General features: G+C 46.5%; 1 protein-coding gene across 1 annotated transcript in view; it reads right to left on the bottom strand.

Moving 5' to 3' along the window:
- LOC309835743 (ATP-binding cassette sub-family C member 4-like) overlaps positions 1-22,669 on the bottom strand; it is a gene marked incomplete at its 5' end in the record, with an annotated part of 121,253 nt that extends 98,584 nt beyond the window's left edge. The window contains 7 exon segments of the mRNA XM_082675358.1: positions 1,835-1,931; positions 8,286-8,372; positions 8,600-8,694; positions 16,822-17,013; positions 20,784-20,915; positions 21,441-21,500; positions 22,640-22,669. Coding sequence (XP_082531484.1) covers positions 1,835-1,931; positions 8,286-8,372; positions 8,600-8,694; positions 16,822-17,013; positions 20,784-20,915; positions 21,441-21,500; positions 22,640-22,669 — 693 coding nt within the window.
- Positions 22,670-22,900: the final 231 nt, after the last annotated feature.

Genomic DNA, 22,900 nt, shown 5'->3' on the forward strand with positions numbered 1-22,900 from the left:
AATTTAATATCTTACTTGGAGCAGAAATTCATTTGATGAGTCAGGAAGTTTACCAAGGGCCTGTTGGAACAGACGGTGGTTAAGGATGGAGGTGCTCAGGCACAGAGGCAAACAAGCCGAGGAGTGAAGCATCAAACCACCACCAAGTCCAAAAAATTCTCACTAATCTCCAGTCCACCCCTAACCATGCTAGGAGCTGCGGGTTGAATGGCGCCCCCCTCCAAAATAAAGATACGTTCAAGCTATAAACATGACACCTGTAAAGGACCTTATTTGGAAATAGGGTCTTTGCAGATGTAATCAAGTTAAGATGAGGTCATATTGAGTAGGGTGGCCCTAAATCCAATATGACTGATGTCCTTCTGAGAAGAGCAGAGACTCAGACAGACACGGGGACAATGGCCACGTGACATCAGAGGCAGAGACTACAGTCCTGCAGCTATAAGCCAAGGAACCCCAAGGAAGGCCGGTGAAGCCCAGAGGCTGGAAGGGAGGATTCTCCCCTAGAGCCTTCAGGGAGCGCACGGCCCTGCCAGCACCTTGATTTGGGACTTGCAGCCTCCAGAGCAGTGAGAAGATACATTTCTGTTGCTTTACGCTGCCCAGTTTGCAGTACTTTGTTATGGCAGCTCCTGAAACTGACACACTAGCCTGAGCCCACACCTCTGTCTTCTCAACTGTACTGAGACTTCTAACAGTTTTGCTGTCACCCCTCCAGCGAACATCAGAGGAATCTTTTTTTTTTTTTTTTTTCTGTACGCGGGCCTCTCACCGCTGCGGCCTCTCCCGTTGCGGAGCACAGGCTCCGGACGCGCAGGCTCAGCGGCCATGGCTCACGGGCCCAGCCGCTCCGCGGCATGTGGGATCTTCCCGGACTGGGGCATGAACCCGTGTCCCCTGCATCGGCAGGTGGACTCCCAACCACTGCGCCACCAGGGAAGCCCCAGAGGAATCTTTTAAATCTCACGTCAGACCACATCACTCCCCTGCTCTGGACCGTCCAGTGGCTTCCATCCCACTTCCTGGCCCGCCGCCCACTGCTCAGAGACCAGCGCCCTCCACGGCTCCCTGCACCCTCTCCTCAGACACCCTGGCCTTCCTGCCATTCCTCCAACCTGCCAGCTCAGCTCCTTCCTTAGGACCCCCCTCCCCCAGGTGCCTGGATGGCCCGCACCTTCATGTCCCTCAGGCCCGAGAGGCACCAGCTCCCCAGAGAGTCAGGATATCAGCCCCACCCCCTCTCTCTTTCATCACATCTGTCCCCATAAGAACAGAAGCCCCACGAAGGCAAGGCCTTGTCCTACCGCCGCACAGGCTCTCACGGGTGTGGGGCAGTGAGACCAGCAACTGGCTACAGCAGCAGCGTGGGCGTCTCTGACTGGGGTGCTCACCTCCCTTCGGGTGTTAATGGAAGGTACTCTTCAGGCAAAGCAAGCATGACAATCACATGGATACAAACAGGTCTTAGTATCTCTAATTTCCAAATACTAATACTCTTTGACTTAAGTTGTGGAAAGGGGACACAAACAGTTCTAAATAAAATAGCATCGTTACCCTTAATAAATTTCACTAGAACAGTGATAATTCAGTAACTCCGCAGCAGCACTTTCACGTACGTTAGGGTGTATGTGGCCTAGGGTGTAACAGTGACATTTCTACAGGTCTTCGGATTCATCCTCAAAGGCACGAATACCAGCTCTGAGAAGAAGGGGGCATAAAACTGAGGGAGAAGAGGCTGTTTACCATGAACTCAAGGAGAGTGACCTGCTGGGAGGTGTGGCCTTCCACACACCTGAGTGCTAGCAAGTTCCACAGGCTTCTAGAAGCCACTTACCTCTTTCAATACCAGAATCTGACTTGCAGCTTTTAGGTACTGCGACTGACGAGTCCCTAGTATTGCGATCTTCTGATACGAGGCTTGACAAACACACCTACAAATGTAAAAGGTACAGCGTGCAAAAGCACGTCAGTGGGGTGCTCCAAGCTGAAAACCTGTATTTGGAAACATAATGAGACAAAGACAACACAGCAGTCAAAGATGTGTAGTTTAAATACCAGTATAAACAATACAAACTGAATATAAATATAAGCCAATGATTCTGACTAGGCCTCAAATTCATTCAGCAGCAAACTTGAATCTAGCTCTGCTAAAAAATTCTAAAAAGCCATCCAGTGAAAGAGGCACCGACAGCTAAGGTTTTTTTCTTTCAAAGACTCAGCTTAACAATTACTTACATGTTTCATAATGAAAAACAATTGAGCAATACTGAGATTCCAAAACTTGACTGAACCAAAACACTATTTTATCACCTTGTGGGAATGGGAGAAGACGGATTTGTGTCATATAAAAATGGGTACATTTTTCTTAGTTTTCTGATTATTTGTGACATATAATATACATATTAACAACAAAAAAATGAACAGATTCTTGGTAACCTTTGCCAGAACGCATTTTCTAGACACTTCTTCCCAGATAATATTAGATAGAAAATGAATGCTAGCGTGGCCTCCGTCAGTCTCTACGACATTCCCAGTCCCGTCCAGAAAGCAAATCCTTTTTCATTAGGACTGAACACCTTCCAAATATGAAGATGAAAGAACAGAATCCAGACGGCACAAATCACAGTGGAAATTATCCAACAGCTCAAAGACATAGCAATTCTCTATAGCCAAGACCCCTGTGTGGTCAGGCCCCCCGAGATGGCTGTTCTCTTGCTCTCTGTACATCCCCTGCTTGCTCAGTGCCTGTTTCACCTACACCCCAATCACACGACTGACCTTCCTACACACTTGCCCCAGGCCCCAGCTAATGACTGTTCTAGCTTTAGATCAGGACGCTCCACTATGCTTACCAGAGGGGCAGTGAGGGGTGTGCTCCTTCCCTGGTTCCCATGGTAACCGACGAGCCAGCCTGAGGTCAATTCCCCTGTAACTGGTCATCTTCCCTCTCCCCCGCCTCCCCGCCAGGAAGCCAGACTGTTGCCATGTCCACCACACACGGTAGGGTGTCCCTCCAGGACCTTGCTTCAGACATGGAAGCTCGCCGTGGCCACTGAACCATCCGTGTCTCCGTCGCTGACTCCGGGCTCTTTCTTAGGTCTAAGCTGGGCAAACACAGGCCTTGCAGGCTGAGGGGTGCGGCCCAACAAACACCCTCAGTATCCAACCTTACGTGTGTGTTTACAGTAACCCCCCCAGACTGCTCCACGTTTTAAATGCAGACCCCTAGGGACTCAGCCCCAGGCTCATCCCACAAGGGCCGACGACCCCTCCAGGGAAGCGAGTAGCTGGGTCCGGGGCCCCGGTGACCACAGGCAGGGCTCCAGGCGTGTACCCTGGGTGCCCGAGCCCCTCGCAGAGCAAACCTCAGGGACCTGGGCCACAGCTCAGCCTGCTGAGTGAGCCAGGTGCAGAGTCTGGAGGCAGCAGACTGCAGCTCAGTCCCTCTCACGAGCCTGACAGCGTCGGACAAGCTACTACACCTCAGTGTCTTCATGTCAAACACGGCCAATGACAACTCACCCACATGTTCTGAGAAACCAAACCACCAATCCGCTCAGTACACGTCAGCCCCGCCTGCACTCCTCCTAACCCACGAGCGGTCATGTGCTCTGGACTCAGGACAGAAAAGTCCTAAGGGGACACGCTGGACACTGGGTCTGCGATCAGAAGTGAGAGCTCAGGACGTAGACACATACGCCATCGCTCCATTATGTCCAAAGGGATTCATTCTTCCCTTTGACATGTGTTAGTTCAGCTTTCGTACCTAAGTTTCTTAACTGAGTAAACCCGTCTTCAGTCTTAGTACTAAAGCTTTTCATGGAACTGTTTCTCCTTAATTCAAAATTACCCGCGACAGTCCCTGAAGGTGGATGTTAATCAAATCTAATGGGCTGCCATGTCCAAGACAGAGCTACCCAAGTTTCAGAATGTTTTCTTCCTAACATTCCATCACAGATAAGGTAATATAAATAATTACAATGAAGTGATCAGTTGATGACTTAAATTTTTCCTAAATAATGCGTTTTATCCAGATCTCTAGGAAATACTCTATTTTTCTAGTTTTTAGAATAAAGATTTCCAAGTCATGCCATAAAAATGACTGATTCAGCAACCAGTTGTTAAACTGCTATTCCTATATAAGGGCTGTGTTGATCCTATAATCCTATATAAGGGCTGTGTTAAGAGGGGACACACCCCATAGTAGAGGGGATACAAATGAGAAAGACAGAGTCCCACCTTCATTCCTTCAATCAGCAGAGGTGTGTTGAGGTGCGAGGCGCTTGACCTACATCCACAGGTGAGGAAAGCAGACGCTACTCCGCACCGTGAACAGAGGGACACACTGAACAAGTACAGAAAATGCACTGTCGGGCCGTGATGTGTGCTCTGAAGGAAAGCAAGGGGGGCTGCTGTCTTAGATGGGGGTGACACGGGAGCCTATCTGGGGAAACGTCCCTAGAAGAAGGCACAGCAGGTCCAAGGGTCCTGGGACAGAACATGCCCTGCTAAGGCGTCTTCATGCATTCACAGCTTATAGCGGGTGGGGAGGACTGATGAACGGTCAAGTGCAACCCACCGAGGGCTGTGGGAAGACAGAAGGGCACAGGTTCCCCCTGAGGGAACAGGAGGGAAAGGCAGGGGCTCTGGCACAGAGGGAGCAGTATCTACAGACAGACAGGTGTGAGAAAGGGCCCGTCACAAAGCCGGCACGGCTGGAAGGCCGAGTGGGTGTGAGGGCCAGCTGGAAAGGCTGATGGGGGCAGATGGCAAAGGAGCTCGTTCTCCGTCTGAGGACCTGGATCTGCAGCCTGAACATGAGGGGGGTCTGTGAGGGGCTGGAGCAGAGAGGGCGAACTGTGTGGACAGCAGCGAGGGCATCTGACCAGGACAGGCCCGAAGAGCTGGTGACGCAGGAGCCGGGGGCTCTGGCGACATAGGGGTCTCTGAACCAAAACGGGATCCACAGCTGGACACAGGTGAGACTGCATCAGTTCACCTAAGGCTCTAACCTTCTGTAGGTGAGAGAATCCACTTAAGGTTTACAACGTAGAGTTGGAAAACTCACAACGGCTATAGATTCATGACTAAGGGAAACTGTTAACGGCAAGTAGAAGTGCGCTTCGTCCACTTTAATACAAAACACTCCCCATTACTGAGCTTCGACACGACCGCCATCCTTCACAGCACACTGTTCCATCCAATTTTCTAACTCGAGAACATTCTCCAGGTGCTGCCGAGTGACTTCCTAAACTGCCTTCCTGCTCCCTGCCCTAAGTTTTCCCAGAGAATGTGGTTCTGATTAGCAAACAACAGTCTGAACAAGGCTGCTTCTATCAAGTGTACATCCAAGGTCATTACATCCAAAAGGTTGGAAAGGACTCTATAAACACCTCCTGCGCTGGAAAAAGAACTTGGGAGAGGCTCTGTATAAGCCCACGGATCCGTGGCAATCAGAACACCTTCCTCTCTCCTCCCTGTGACATGAATGCAGTGGCCAGCGGAAACCGTTCTTGGAGTGATGGAGAACTTGGGCAGACACACACAAAACTGAGTGACAGACATCTGTGAATGCAGGGCAGGGCGCTGGGAACAGGGAGGCTGAGCTACTCAAGACCCAGGAGGGTGGCAGTGGGGAACCTGTGTCACAGCACTAGTGCCTGTCACTGGACCTGTGACGAGACACAGACACTTCTCTAAGGGAAAATTCATCAAGTGACGATCGGGAGAGGGTGGGAAAGGCAGTCAGACCAGAGAGCTGGAGGCCATGCCACGTGCCGGCTGCCCTGCTCTTGTGTGCTGAAAGGTTCGATGCTACCGTGCACTTTGTGTGTGTGTGTTAAGATATACGTAACATGGAATTTACCATTTTAACCGTTTTTAAGCGTACACCTCAGTGGCACTAAGTACACTCACGCTGCTGTGCAGCCATCGCTGCGATCCATCTGCAGAGCTCTTTCATCACCTTAACACTAAGCACAGGTACATACTGACTCTGGTGGAACCTGCCCCCGACCCCTGCTTAGGGGACGTGGAATCTCAGCTCCTCGTATCCAGAGCTCAGGGCTGCCTCCCCCGTCTCACTCTCACACTGCTGCTCTGCTCAAGTCTCTCTACTTGGCTATTCCGGACGGGCTGTAAATCAATCAAGTCTCCCCAAAGTCACCTGTTGACACCGTAGCTGCAGTACCTTAGAATTTGGTGTCAGGGCCTTTACAGAGGTAACTGTTATTCTTAATTAGGGTGGGGCTAATCCAATCTGACTGGTGTCCTTAGAAGAAGAGACTGAGACGTAAGGACAGAGACACAGGGGTGCATGTGAAGAGAGGAAAGACCAGAGGAAAAGACAGGACACAGTGAGGAGGGTGCCAACAGAAGTCCACACCTTGATCTTGGACTTCTAGCTTCCAGAACTGTGAGAACACTGATTTCTATTGTTTAAGCTCCCCGCCCCCGCATCTGTGACAGCCTGCTATAGACAAGGCTGTGTCCTCAAATGTCATACACATTAAACCTAATCCCCACTGTGAAGGTACTGGAGATGGGGCAGCTGGGAGGTGAACAGGTCATGAGTGTAGAGCCTTCATGAATGGGATTAGTGCCCTCATAAAAGGGACCCACACAGCTCCCTCACCCCTTCCACCACATGAACACACAGGAATCGGGCCCTCACCAGACACCAGATCTGCCAGCACCCTGCCCTCGGGCTTCCCCAGCCTCCAGAACTGTGAGACAAATTTCTGTTATTTATAAACCACCCAGTCTATGGTCTCCTGTGAGAGCAGCCTGGACAGACAGAGCCCTAGCAAACTAACAGAGGGACTGACAGCGAGAATTTCCAAATAGCTTCTCTTTGCTGTAGGACCTGCATTCTCCAGGCAAGGACGTGCCTGCTGTCCTTCTCACAGCCTTGCTTCTTCCTACCTCTACACCTGTGCTTCTACTATTCCTTTAGCAAAAGGAACTGAATCCTATTCTCAGCCTCCACAAACCCTTCCAGCCTGCAGGCCCACAGGGCACTTCCCGCTAAGGCCAGTGCACAGGGAGCTTTCCAACTTCACCTGAAAGCCTACAGCTGCCCACTTCTACTTCCACTTAGCATCTACCATCCTATATCCAAACCCTCTAAACCGCGACTCTGCTGACCTTTCCCAAGCATCTGTCTTAACAAGCTCCATAGAGACAGATTCCTTAGAGGCAGAAATGAGAGCTGAACGTCTCGGTCTCCCTTATTCTGCCCCGTGTGGGTCCTTCCCCTCTCCTGGCTCACTGTTCTCCTCTGTAAACTGAGAGGTTTTGAACAATAGCCTCTGTAAGGGCATGGACCTCAGTGCACACAGTAGGACTTTAATAAGTGCAGCTGGAAGGGCTCGTTGGCTTTAACAAGGTGAACAGCAAGGTAACTAACCGTGGGGTAGATGTGGGTGGCGTTTCAGAAAAAGCAAGTTCACGAGGCTTTCGAAGAGGCCAGTCTAGACTCCACAGAAGCCTCAGTCAGCGTGTGTTGGGACACATGATACACAGAAAAGCATCAGAGCTGTTCTGCTTCTGGGGTTCCGTGGCCAAACAAGAGCCACTGACAACAAATTCCAGAAACTCAAAGTGAAAGTCAGGATTTCAGCCAGACTCTAGATACCTAGTTACAAATTCAAGTTAACCGTGCACTGTGGGTCTAAGTATTAATTCTAATAAGCACACATGAAGCAATATTAAATGACTGAAGCCATACTTAGATGTGGAATAACTCATTCTTAAATTCTAGACCGTATTAAGTATTTCCAAACAGACAGAATAATAAGTGTAAACCAACAAGGCCTTTCCACGGAAGCCCTATGTCAGTACTGGAAACTTCATTTCTGAAGTGCCTTAAACAAATGATGGAGGAAAAGGACCGGCAGCCAAGCACCAGGTTACCAAGTCCTACTCTCCAATTTAAAATACATACATCATCTTTCTTACTGCTGGGGTCTGGATCCATCGACAGTGTCTGGTTATTAACTGCAAGTAGCAGTTAATAAATCTGCCATCTGTTCCTCAGCTCCCTTAAGCACAGACTCCCTGACTCCACACACTGCAAGCTCCTTCTGCATTTTCCTATCTCGACCTCATCCTCATGCAAAAGTTCTCTAGGACGGATCTGCTGTGGAGGGAAGGGAGGGGGGACAGGGACACCAGGGCAGAATGAGCCGAGTCTCCTGGAGCATACACGCCCTCCTGAGCTCTCTTCCCTGATCTCTGCGGGGTTCTTGGAAAGCAGAAATGATAGAAACCAGGAGCAAACTCACAGCTCGAACAGGTGTCTGCTCACTTCTGCATCTACTGCACTGAGCGGATCGTCCAGGAGGTAGACGTCTGCATCCTGATACACGGCTCTAGGAAACGTAGAGAGATGTCAGGAGAAGGCCGCTTCAAGCTTCCCGTGTCCCATCTTTGAATCAAGATGGTGTCCAACAAATCATTATTCATTCCAAGAGCCCATGGAAGAGGGCCAAGACCCTGCTTCACACCGGGCCCACCCGGTGAGCGGGGTCTGCGTGCTCACTTCCACTAGGAGCCATGGAGGAGGGAGGGGCAGGAAGGCAACTGAAACGCCATTTACCTGGCGAGGTTGACCCGGGCTTTCTGGCCTCCACTCAGCGTGGTTCCCTGGTCTCCTCTCACGGTTAGGTCTCCATCCTCCAAAAGCTGTAAATCCTACATGGAGACAGAAAAGGGGAAAAAGAGAAAGATTTCAAATGTGTTCTCCTCCTGCCATCCTAACCTTTTTAGCATTAGTTCTTCATACAAGTATTTGATCAAAAGCAATGGGTACATTTCATAGTGACTAAACCGTAACCTTAAACATTTTAAAACACATCTCTCGGGGTTCTTCGTGTGTTTACATTCTGTAGTTTTTCACAGCATTTATGCATTAGGTCATTTTAACAGATACTTATTGAGGATCGACTATATGCCAGGCACTGCTCCGGGCACAAGGAATTCAGCCATGAGGAAACATAGTCCCTAGAGTTGCTTTCCATGGTGGGAGATGGAAAATTAACATGAGTGCAAGTACTAAGGACTAGAAGAAAAAAGAAGCCAACTTAGGGGGATAGGGAGTAAAGGAGGGAAAGTGAGTCACTACTGGGGTTGAGAAGGGCCCTGTTCAGAGGGGGTTGGAGCAGATGTTCTGGAGGGTGAAGGGGCTTACACTGACCTGGAGAGGGTGCTCCGCACAGAGCAATGAGCGAGTACAAAGGCTGTGGGGCAGACGGCCAAGGTGTCCCAGGACAAGCAAGGAGGTCCGGAGAGCAGAAGCAGAGTGAGAATGAGGAGAACAAGGGCAGAGTCAGGGCAGGAGGAGCCCTGGTGTCAGCCCAGTAAAAGGGGGAGGGGAATGGGGGCCTGACACGGTCTGAGGCTTTTATGGAATCACTCCTGCCTCTTTGTGGAGGACAGACAGTAAGGGGGGAGGGTGAGAGAGGATACCAGTTAGGAGGCCACGGCAGTAACCTAGGTGAGAGATGACGGTGGCCAGGACCAGAGTGGGAGAAGTGAGGACGGAGAGACGGCATCACACACTCCACACACACTGGGAAGGTGGAGTCTGTAAGGCCTGCTGATGGGACGCGTGTAGGAGGTAAGAGAAGAGGACTGTGTTGTGTGGGGCGTGAGGAAGCGGAAGAACAGGGTCTCCATTTACTGGGTTGGGGAAGATGGTGGATGCAAGTTTAGGAGACTTCGCTTGTGGACGAGTTGAGATGACCTCTTGGTGATGTCACAGTGCAGCTGGATATGCAAGTGGGAAGGTCTGTGCTAGAGGCCCAAGTGTGAGGGCTGGTGTCCCAGGCTGGTGAAGGCACAGGACTCTATTTTTTTTTTTTTTTTTTTGCGGTACGCGGGCCTCTCACTGTTGCGGCCTCTCCCGTTGTGGAGCACAGGCTCCAGACGCGCAGGCTCAGCGGCCATGGCTCACGGGCCTAGCCGCTCCGCGGCATGTGGGATCCTCCCGGACCGGGGCACGAACCTGTGTTCCCTGCATCGGCAGGCGGACTCTCAACCACTGCGCCACCAGGGAAGCCCACAGGACATTTTTTTAATCAAGGAATAAGTGTGTCTTAAACTGGACATCTTGCTGATCTCGGCCTCAGCTTCCCACTTTCAGAGAAGGGATAACACCTGACCTCTGTCTTCACAGTGATACTTAAGACATACTGACAGAGTGACAGACAAGGTCTATACAAGAAATGGGAGAAGAGCAGGCTGGGCAGGAAAGACAAAAGCGAAGCGAACAGTGTGCTTGAGGGACACCAAGCAGATCAGCTGGACTAAGTAGCTGCCTGTCCGCGGAAGCAAGAAAAACTCAAGTTTAAGAAGGATGTGAAGTTTTGACTTGAGGCTCTGGGAATCTATCAAAAGTTATATCTGAATATTATTTAAGAAGTAAGTAGACCAATCAGAGTACCTGGGAAAAAAAAGAAAAGATGACAAGAACATCCTCCAAATGACAAGATTACAACCAGATTTATGTTACACTTATATTATATTAGAATGAGGTTATATTAGAAACCTTAGAATGAGGTTATTAGAATGAGGTTATATTAGAAACCTTTAAACCAGTTATATTAGAAACCTTTACTTAGATTGCCTATAATTATCACTGGACAGAACATGGCACAGACAAGCAGAGTTTGTGGGGAGTTTGTCACCTACTAAACTCCTCAGGCAGCAACCTAGGATACACAGCACTATCTTTCTGCAGATGAAGCCCTCATTTCTTTGTCTCTACTTCAGCAAATGTGGGGAGAAAGCAAGTGGCACACTGGGGTCTCCATGATCAACAAGTCGTTTGATCTCCCTAAGTCTCATTTTCCTCTTCTACAGAATGTGCTGCAGAAACAAGAGTCAGTGAACTCAAGGATGCTGTGAGAATCAAAAGAAGAGTATTGGGCTTCCCTGGTGGCACAGTGGTTGAGAATCTGCCTGCTAGTGCAGGGGACATGGGTTTGAGCCCTGGTCTGGGAGGATCCCACATGCCGTGGAGCAACTGGGCCCGTGAGCCACAAGTACTGAGCCTGTGCCTCTGGAGCCTGTGCTCCGCAACAAGAGAGGCTGCGATAGTGAGAGGCCCGCGCACCGCAATGAAGAGGCGCCCCCGCTTGCCAAAACTAGAGAAAGCCCTCGCACAGAAATGAAGACCCAACACAGCAAAAATAAATTAATTAAGTAATTTAAAAAAAAAAAGAAATGTATTTCCTCAAGTCCATTCTCTACATCTTTATTCCTGTCCTGGACTTGAGGACACGGAGAGGGGGAAGGGTAAGGTGGGATGAAGTGAGAGAGTGGCATGGACTAATATATACCACCAAATGTAAAATAGATAGCTAGTGGGAAGCAGCTGCATAGCACAGGGAGATCAGCTCAGTGCTTTGTGACCACCTAGAGGGGTGGGACAGGGAGGGAGAGAGGGAGACACAAGAGGGAGGAGATACGGGGATATATGTATTATGTATAGCTGATTCACTTTGTTATACAGCAGAAACTAACACAACATTGTAAAGCAATTATACTCCAATAAAGATGTTTAAAAAAAAAAAAAGAAGTGTATGAACACCCTCTGTAAGTGGAAAAAGGACATGAATTGATTGTAACTTGCTGTTGGTGACCTATCCCTATTTTCTCATCAAACCAACAGTGGGACCCCATTCACAGTGTGAATCACAACAGGGAAATCACATGACCCTAAGAAGAGAAATACTATCTCCATCATAACCCTCCCTGACAGCCAGAAAGACACACAGGCACACACAGGTCCCCTGTACCCTCACTGGGTTGCATCAAATGAAAGGGAGCAATTGCTCTGTCGTGAAAATTCATCATTATTTTACATTATTTCTTTGTTAGGCTCAGAAGTTTATACCATCTCTTGCTTTTGGTTTTCATGAAAAACAATGAGCCATTTTAAGATGGGTTTCCAGCCTTAAACACACGCACACATGCGCACACACAGTTACTTAGCCTCCGTTTCACTGTTGACAGTCCTTGCAAACTGCTCCACTTAGATTTTATGCCTTGATTTTATGTTATTTTGGTTTCCTTCTCAAAACTGCACCTAGCTATAGCACAGCAATCCTCACCACATTCTAGAAGAGGCACTTAAATCTACTCTTTCATTTAGCACAGTTAGGCCATATGAAACAGGCTCTCTGAGTCTGGTAGTAGGACTTCAAGTGTGTTATTTACTCTGCAAATTATTTATGGACCAGCCCCAAATGGGAAAACCATTTCAAAGGATTTGAAGTAAAATCCAAGTCAGGCTAATTTCCCAGCCACCATTTTCCAATTAGGTTAAAGGGAAAAGCCTGAGTTGAGCATATATTATAGTTCCTCCCACTGGAGGAATTAATTGTTACCTTTCAGTTAAATTTCACCAATTTGCACTGAAAAGCAGTACATAGACTAGAGAAACACAAGGAAATGGCGACGCTCGTTTGACGCCACCCGTCCTGAAGCACATCGAGGGCCCTTCAGCGATGGTGGAGACTTACAGTAGAAACATCACGGAGCAGAGACTGTGTGAGCAGAGACAGATGTGAGGTCCTGGCAGAGGAGGGCTGGGTTCCAGAGTCAAACAGCAGGAGGCCTCTGCCTTTCTTCACAGTTTTTCTTCCATTTGGAATTGGCCCTCCTCGCACAGCCTGTCAATATCCTGCCCATCTTTCCAGGCTCAGCCCAAACACACTCTTCCATGAAACCATCCTGGAGTCGTCTCTTTTCCTGCTGGGTTCCTAAGGCTTTGCTTACATCTTTCATGAAGGACCTTCTCTCAGCTCCTGGAGTGGGGAAGCTCTGTGCACCAAGCACTGTTCTGAAACCTGATACCGATTATCTCTAATCCTCACAACAAGCTGCACAGTAAGTACTGGCCCCATTTCACAGATGAGGAAACTGAGAGTAAGTGAGGTTACATCGTTGGTCTGAGGACTGTCAGCTTTTAAACAGAAGATCTGGAATCTGAACCAAGCTCACGGCAGTTCATAGCCTTCTGCTCTTTCACATCATGCTATCCAAGTGGTGACTGAAAAGTATATTTGAAATGAAGGCAATACTAAAATAATTCAGGACTTGAAGACCTCTATACCTAGATAAGGAAGTATCAATAAACTTATTATTCTATGACTGTCAAGGCAATCTGAAAGTGTCCAAGTTGGCAGGAATGTGGTAAATATGAAATAAAAGTACAAGCTGTGGGCACCCAAGAGGGGTTTGTAAATTCAAGCGATCTATGTGAGAAAATATTAAACTAGAATTTATCACTGTGATACCTTTAAATATGTATCGCCTGAAAGTTTTTAAGAGCCTTCAAGTGGCTGAAGATAATATGCAGACAAATGTGACATACTATATTACCTGTGTTATGGTAACAGAATATTTTTATTGTCAATTTATATAATGTACTATGTGCAGAGCACCTATATAAATATCAACTCAAAAATGGAAGTTAAATACTCAGATACCTTCCTTCTTACATGTCACATTTTATGGATGTGATTCTGCCAAAAACTAGCTGAGCTTATAATTAATAGCTAATTTATTTTCAAAATCACTCTAACATTTATAGAATGCTTGTTACATCCCTAGCAATCAGGTGCTTTAAAATCATTACTGCATTTCATCCTCAAAACAACCTCATGAGGTTGACAGTATTATTATCGCCACTTTACAGATGAAGAAACAGGCTTGTAAGGTTCAGACAATCAACCGAAATCACACACCTGGTCAACAGAGACCCTGAGACCCAATCCCTGAGCCTTCTGACTCCTGGGCCTTGGAGTTGATGTCATCAGCCTGAATCGATGTTGCCAAATGTGATTACATCTTCTCTCTATTTTGTTACAGAAAAGTTTTCAGCTCAATGAACTTTAATGTTTACTTCAACTAGATATAGTATAATGCATTTACATTATTATTAACATATGTAATTACGTTAACTAGACCTAGTATAATACATCTGTGTTGTTATTAACATATGTAATACAAGAAATGTTGCAGGATTTGTGGCAAGTGGGAGGTAAGGAGATCTGTAAGGAGAAACCTTTATTATATTTATATGTACCTACAGCACATATGTATGGATGTAGAGAAAAGGGCTATAAGAGTAACAATAGCTACCATTTACTAAAAACCTGGCATATTTGCATTTTATAGGCACTGCCTGTAGCCTTTACAGTAATCCCACACCTCCCCCATTTAATAGGAGAGGAAACAGACATATACCTGGAGTTACCACCCAAGACTGTTTCTCTCCAAAGGCCAAGGCTTTTCTACTACCTGTGCAGTCTCTGTATCTACAGGCCAAAATAATTCCAGAATGCCACTATTATCTGTGACTGTCTTAGGCCCATCCACTGACACAGGGATTCCAGAAGGAGATAAGCAGAGGATCTCATTACTCATTAAGTGGTTCCCAGGTGTCGTAAAGACCTTGCTGACCCCTTGCTAATCAGAGTCATAGACGACATTTCAGAGCAGCAGCAAAACCTCTTGGAAACCCTCTGACCCAAGGCCCTCATTTTGCTGCAGAAACGTCAGAGGCCCAGGCAGGAAGCAGGACGTGTCCAAAGTGACAGCAGGCAAGTGACGAAGCCGGGGCCAGGACTCCGCTCTCCACTCCTTCTCCGCCCTGGGCCTCCCTTCCTGCCAAGGAGGGAATGGGCACGAGGGGCCCAACTCTATGTCCCGACCACGCAGCACAACAGGAGAGCAGTCCATGCTTATAAACCTCACATCACGTACAGAAGAATCGCTGTGCAGCCCAATCCCACAGGGGCCCTTCCCACCAGAGTCTGTGCCGCAGGGACACCCGAGGGTGGGTGAAGCCCCAGGACACTGCCCGAGTTACTGGTCCCATCACCCCACGGGGCTGGGGCAAAGCCTTAGCCGCCGGCGAAAACGCTGAACGGCAGCCCCTATCTCAACACCTGCTTTTCTCCAGAGATGCTCAAATGCTGGGGGGAAAGACAGGGCTGAGCGTCACCGAAAGGCAAGGTCGTGAAAGAAACACCCACACACTGGCCTAGGTCTCTAGAGTATGATCTGGGAATCGGGAGCTGGACGTGATTAAAGGTAAAGAGGAAATGTCTGAGATCTGCTTATTCCACATTCAACCTTAGCTTCATCCATCACGCGCTGTTTAAAAAGCTCCTTCTTTTAAATTTCTTCATTTGAGAGGCAGCATGACACTGTGGAAAAGCATGGAGTCTAGAGTCATGCAGGGACAGACTGAACGTGAGGTGCAAATGTTGGGGGCAGCTGTTTCATCTCTCCAAGCCTCAGTTTTACCAACTATAGAATGAGGGTGGTGACATCGAGGACACTCACAAAACATTAATAACCCATATACTCTTTATGTGCGCGCATGAGCGTCTGTGAGCGACAGAAAAATGATTTGCACGTGGACTCTAAATAAATGAGAGCTACCGTTCTCACTGTTACACATGTGCTTTCCCCCTTCTTTTCTTCCACAATATATATACCACTTAACAAAAACCTAGCTCATTACTGCTAACTTGATGTCATTTCCGCAAACGCACAATCTCCCATTAACAATAACCTGGGAGAAAGAAATAGAAGCCCATTAAACGAGCAAGCAATTCTGTTCTGTCCACATCAACTGATGCAATCTATGATGTTCAAGCCATTGTTCAAGCAGAATTACTCTTTCCTCACAAGGCGGGTTTGGAGCCCTCAACACCTCGCCCTTGAAAGCTGTCCCAGCCTTTTCCTCGCAGCATAAAAGGGCAGTCAGACGTCCAGAATGCACTGAACAGACCCCGGGGGAGCCCTTTAATGCTATTATTCACTGATTTTTATCATCCAAGAGAGTAACATCGTATTTATCAGTATTTACATTTTTCTTTCTTTTTGCCAAATTACATTCTATCAGATAAGTTCAGTTTTCATCATTCATTCACTAAATTCATTTAAATCCCAACAGAGTTAAATGTTTTCAGGTGCCATTTTCTGTGAAACTCAATGCCATTTGTGAAAACAACCTTTCCCCCAGTGAAACAATGCAATAATAAGAAGAAATTTTAAAGCGTTCCGCTTTCCTTAAATAATAAAACACAAGTCAAAAATGGAGAGAGAAACCTACAGACTGAAAGGGAAGGAGGAGGCATCAACAAAGCGCAGAGGGCAGACCTTACGTGGAGCCTGATTCAAACCACCAGCGAATGAGATTTCTCAGTGAGATGATTAACAACATGTAAACACGGACTCGAAGGTTGACGATATTCAGGAATTTTGGTTACTTTTCAGGTGTAATAACGTGGCGACTTTTTTCCAGAGGCTTTCCTATCTTTTAGAGAAAACTAGTGAAATGTTTACAGATGAACTAATCTGAGGCCTAGGACCTGCTTCAGAATAATCTGGGGTGGGAGTGGGGCCGGCAGTGGGCAGGGGTAGAGATACAGCAAGACTGGCCACGAGCCGATCCTGGCTGAAGCTGGGGGTGGGTTCATGAGTATTCATTACACTGTGCTCTCTAGTTTTTACAAATTTTTGTAATTGCCCATTAAAAAGAGAAGTTAAAAGTGAATAAAACTTCACAAAGTGAAACAACTCCCTCCCCCCAAAAAAGACATTCTATGATTGTTGGTATCACATCAGGATTCAAATAGTGACACACGTATGTGCATATTCACTCAGAAGACGAAAGTATTAAACAACATGAAAAGGTCTTTCAAAATTTGAAAGAAACTTTTAACAAACCTTGTAGTTTAAACCAACGCTCTCATTATTTGAAATTCGAATATATGCAACTCAAAAGTCATGACTCACCTTTTTCAAAGCACAAGCCTTTATTACTTTTTCATACCGTTCTTTTTCATATTTCTTCCCAAACAGAATATTACTCCTCAGAGTTCCTGAAAACACCCAGGGCTGCTGAGAAACATACGCGATCCTCCCGTGCACGCTGACCAGCCCCTGGCTCGGGGGCAGCTCCCCCAGCACAGCACTCAACAGTGACGACTGAAACAGATGGCAACACACACGCGTGAACAGGCAGCACTCAGGACGGACACGCCCCGCAGAACAACTGTCCCCACCCTGGGCGCTTGATAAACGATAGAACCCTTTCCTTTAGAATAACGAAAAAATAAGATTCTAAACCCTTTCATTCAGAATCTTATTCTGAAGGAATAGGATTAGGTACAGTATTCTAAACCCTTTCGTTTATAATAGGATTAAGGCAGTCAGGACAAAAAAAAAAAGGAAGAATAACACCATTGGTCAAGGTAAACTAATGGATAAGGATTATTAATAAAGTGCTATATTCAGCAAAGACTAATTAAGAATGTTTAACATTCTTAAGTAGCAGAGCAGCCCAGCAGAACGTGTATTTCATGTATCTGATGTATAATGCAGCTGCTCTTGCATCCAGGTATCCTTTACTTGACAAATACTTGCTCTTAAAAGCAAGTGTGTGAAGTGTGTGAAGAATATATCCAAAATTATTAAAAGAACTCTGAAGTGAGTTGCGTCCAAAGAGCAAAAGTCCGTCATAAAGGAAGTCATCCCCCTCTTGTGTACACATCCCCCTCTTGTGTACACATCCCACGTTTAGATTTCTGTATTTTGTTGTACAGAACACAGGAGACGAAGTGCACGTGCACATGTCCTTCAAATCTTTAACAACACACAGGGGTGGCGCGTCTGTGTCCACAGCATCACAGCGCCCACCACACTGGGCTGAAATGATCTGCCTGCGTATCTGTCTCGCCCCAGAACCCGGCTGCCTCTGGAGGGCAGAGGCGTCTGCGGCTTGCTCACGTCTGTATCTTTAGCTCCAGCACATGGCTGCACACTCACTACACGTGCACTGACGGGACCACGTCAAGTCCCATGAGGAAATGCTCAGAGCTTCCCGGAAGAGCCATTACAACCTCCAGACCTCCTGGAGGGCCCACTGTGACAGAAAGAAGTCCCCACAGTCTCAGTCTGTCCTGAACAGCTGTCACATAAACCATTTCCTTCACTGAGACGTCCAAAGTCCCGACAAGCAGTTCCCAACTGTGTAACGGGAAGCACCAGGAAGGAAAACACAACGTGCTTACTAGCTCATTAAAATAATGTACTTAATAGAATATTCAGTATGAGGTTTTTAATCATTTGTAAGGTTTCATTATGACCCTTGGTTTTAACTGTCTATTTCATTAATCTCCACAAGGTGGCAGCATAAGCGCATACATGCCTGGCCCTTTACTAATAAATAATTTGAAATCTCCACTAATCGCTCCATTTTCATTTGATAAAGAATGAATCTCAGTAACGCTCAGCACGCAAAGGGGCACTTTGTAGGATAAAGTCACTCTTGGTAAATTAACTCTTACAAATAACGGTCAAAGCTCTAATTTCACGAGAGCTCTAATTGAACACCAACAGCAACAAAAAATGGGGAATAAAGAAATTAATTATGGGGACTTCCCTGGTGGCGTAGTGGTTAAGAATCCGCCTGCCAATGCAGGGGACCCAACACAGCCAAATATAAATTAATAAATTAATTTTTAAAATCTATTAAAAAATTAATGATGACATCATGGGTCAGAGTGATAAAGCCTCATATTTATACATGTTTCATGCATTACCTGTCCTGGCTAAACAGGGGCAATAAAGTACTTCTACTGTAAGAAAAACAAAACACATGAAGACACCTGCGACAGCACACAGTCCAACGCGAGGGAGAAGGACAAAGTACTCATCCTGCCAATCACAGGTAGTATTCCTGAGAGACGTTAGAGTGTATGCATGTGTTAAGAAAACTGTCAGTAACTGCTAATGTTTCAAAAGAAAAAAAGAGTGGTTACACTTGATTAGTAAAATGCCCAAAAGATCGAAAGGCAGAGTCTGCATCATCTTCAAAATGAAAAATTTTGCTGGAAAGAACTAAACTAATTATAAAACATTCACATACTAAAAAAAAATGACAATTATTTTTCATCACCAAAAAAACTAGCCCCAGATTTTATAGGTATTACAAATCTATCAATAAGAGGCTAGATTTTAATACATGAGAAACATTTTTTAAGCTTCTCCATTCCTTTCTTCCTGTCTGACACCTATTAGGGTTCCCATTTTACCACCTTTCACTCAGTTACGACAACAAAACAACGAGCCACATACAAACAACAGCTTCGCGTTGCAGCCCTTCACAGTCTGTCAGGGCCAGACACTGAGTTCCCTCCCTGTTCAGGCTTCAGGATCGGGCACTGCTCCGCCGTGACCAGAAGGGGGCAGCACTCGACAGCGCAGGGGTACCGGGGACTGTCTGCTGATTACACAGGCTCAGGGGGCACTGACTCAACAAGGACGGTCTGAGGGATGATCATCTGATCATCAGCTGAGCCCCACTCTGTAACAGAGACCGTTTGAAATCCCTGCCCCGTGGAGATTTGGAGGCTCTCACAGGACCATTTATTTTAAAGCTTCAAGACTGAGACCAAGTCCCATCATTTCATGAATGAGACCTGGGTCCCCGAAAACCTCCCCCACCTGCCCACCTGGCTGTACAGAGGAGCAGGTTACAGAGCTCATATCTATCTCCTGCCTCCCAACCCAGCATGGCCTTCATTCAGAAGCAGGTTCTCCCCAAAACCTCCAATGTCTGTGCCCCTCCCCCTCCGAGGGCTCTCTCACCCATGACATAAGTCGACAGGTCCTAATTACTAACGACCCCAGGGTGGAGCAGAATCCTTCCATAGGCAAGTCCAGGACAACAGAATAGGGTGTTCTGTAGCATAATGCAAGTTGCACACAAGTCTGAGAACATGTTACTAAGTTCTTGAAAGAAGAACAAAGGAGCTCATTTTAAAATGCTACATAGTTTGGTACAAAAGAAATTTGGTAATGGGTCATTCAAAGTACGTGTTAGCATTCACACAGAGTCGCCTTTATAATGGAACTTTAATGATGCTTTCCATAAGTGTGCATATGATGAGAAATACCACGCTGGAGGTAAATCCATGTGCACAGAGGACCATGAAACCAGGGGGCGGGGGCACGTTTCAGTCGTCGGTAAAGCGGCTGCACAGGGTGTGCAATAGTGACAACTTCTTGAAAGCAGACCCTGTGTGTTTTCTGTTTGCCTGCACATCATAAATAAACCAAGTGTCGGAAAATCACCAGTTCTCCCTGTCAGCTTGCCACACAGTGCAACCCTCCAACTGGGAATCACTGGTGCTCACTATGTCCTCCTGCTGTCGCCTCCCCGTCCCTGGCTGCCACCAAAGTAGCCAGAACCATCGAGAAGCTTAGGATGGGGAGCCTCCACCCTGCCCGACAGCAAAGATCTGTATGAAGATCCATGGCTTCACTCCATATGTAATAAGATGATCTGAGAATTCAAGGCAAAAAACGTACACTGATTCCCCAAAGCCTCTGGTCTGTAACAACTGTTTATGTACCTGTTAGTTAACCCATTCCATACTGCAGCATTTTGTCTGTCCAATCCTATAAAGTCTAACATTACAAACGTATGTACTTGAAGTTCAAAATGTGCTAATACTTTGAAAGCTCTCCTGAAAATGAGATAGAGAGCAACATGTCAAACGTCTTAGGCTGATTTTATACTTAATCTCCAGTAGTTGCAAACCTATTCCTGATTTTGAGAATTTTTATAACATACTTCCAGTAAATGAGCAAATCACACTTTACAACATGAGTAAAGTCTGAAAATTCTCTGAAAAATCTATGTCTTCAGTTGTCTGTTAGCAGTCAAGATCTTAGAATGAAGAATTTGTTACCTCATCCCAAAAGGCAGTGAAATCTTCCATGTCCACTACGGTTTTACCATCTGATGGCAGCTGAGGGTTGCACTGGGATAGCTCATCAAGTAACGGAAAAGTCTCCAGAAAAGGAAAAACAGATTGTTTAAACTGCAGGAACAAAACGCAAACAAAAATAATCACTTTCCTGGAATTTGCAAGAAAAAACTTTATACAGCTTAGATATCATTTTGCCAACTATATTTAAAATGTTGGTTCACATCAGAACATACTAAATAATGTATAGAATAATATATACTATTATTATAGCATATAGTATATACAATCATACAGTATACATAATATACATGTATAGATTATTATATATATTATATATGTATATTATATATATATTACATATGTGTTTTTTTTTGTGTGTGTGTATATATATATATATATAAAATAAAGAGTTCCAGGCCATGAGAAAAGTTGTAACTTTCTCAACAAGTATACTGGTTTACTAGATGCTCCTTAAGGAGAAAATATGCCTCCAAACTCCAACACATGTAAAACCTGGACATTTTTATTGTTTTACTTGTGTGTCACTAACAACAAACAGGGGAGCTGGAGTTGGTAGGAACTGATTCCATAAATATTTCCTGAATCCCACCATATACCAAGCACCATGTGACATACTAGGAACACAGAGAGGAAGGCCATTCCCAGGCCTTCAGGAATCAGGTGGCACAGGACAGGCTGGGAACACAAGACACATGGCAGAGACTCAACGAAAACGCTGGCTCTGCCTGTTTTGAGTCGTGACCTTTTCCTGGGCACTTAAGTATACTCTGGTCTTCTCACGCACGTTAACTCAATATCACTGCTTGTCATTAACTATCACTCAAATCATTGCTCTAAAAATGAAATGCTCTTATTAAGTTTCTATCTCTTAAAAAATAGTTTACAAGCATCTATTCACAATCACTTGTCTCTCCTGAGTCAGTGCCCTCTCTCCTCGACAGCAGGAATGGTCGCATCTCTCCCTTATTATTTTCATACCACTTAGGAGCTATTCAATGCAATTCAGCTGAACAGACCAAGTCCTGCGAACCAGTACTGAACTAACATAATCATATATAGGAAAACTCCCTCTTGCCCTGCAAATGCTGCACATATTTCAACAAGGAAAGCTACAGTGGTAGAGAAATACCACCCTCGCTGCCCACTCTCCACCCCCCAAGAACTGTGAATGTGTGGCAAAGACTGCTGGCTGTCCCCCAAATCTGCTCTCGTTCTTCTGAGGTAACAAACCCCAGATTTCAGCTGGCACCTGGCAGCCTGGAAGGAGGCCCTCTCTCTCCAGCCCCCCGAGCAGATAGGTGTAGCCATGTGACTACATCCAGGCCGGTGGAAAGTGACAACGTCCGGGACCTTCATCCACCCCACGGCCTAGGCCTCGGAGGTTACCAGCTGGGTCAAGGCCACAGGCAGAGGAGTAACAAGAGAGAAGGAGTCTGGGTCCTAACACCCTGGAGGATCATACTAACCATGGAACTTGTTATGGAGTGAACTGTATCCCCACAGAAAAGCTATGTTGAAGTCCTAACCACAGTTACCTCAAAACGTGACTTTATTTGGAAATTGGGTTGTTGCAGATGTAATCCATTAAGGTGAGATCACACTGGAGTAGGGTGGGCCTGATACTGAGCAGGACCCTGCAGGGCTCCTGGGCTCAAAAGCCTTTCTGAGTCACACATTTCTTTGATTACAGGAAATAGGCTTCGTTCAGCCTCCACGATCTTCCCTGCGTTCCAACAGGCAGGTTCAAGCTGTTGTTAATTAGGGGAGGGAGGGGATGGGAGACAAGGAGAAACAGTCAGGAGAAACAATAGTACAGCCTTGCGGGCAGGGTCCTGGTTCCCCATTCAGGGATACACAGAGAGATATCTTTTAGCTGTTTTGCAGATACTGAAACCCACACGAGGTGGGACAAGTTAATGGTTAAGCACATAGACCCCAGACCAGTTGGAACCAGAAGGTCGATGATGTTGACTCCCACTTACCTCCCCACCAACCAATCAGAAGACTGTCCACCAGCTGACCACGCCCTCTTTGAACCATTGATATAAAACTTCTCACTATCCCCTCCAGGCTGG

This window comes from Grampus griseus (genome assembly GCF_964374135.1).
Source record: "Grampus griseus genome assembly, chromosome: 18".
NCBI lineage: Eukaryota > Metazoa > Chordata > Mammalia > Artiodactyla > Delphinidae > Grampus > Grampus griseus.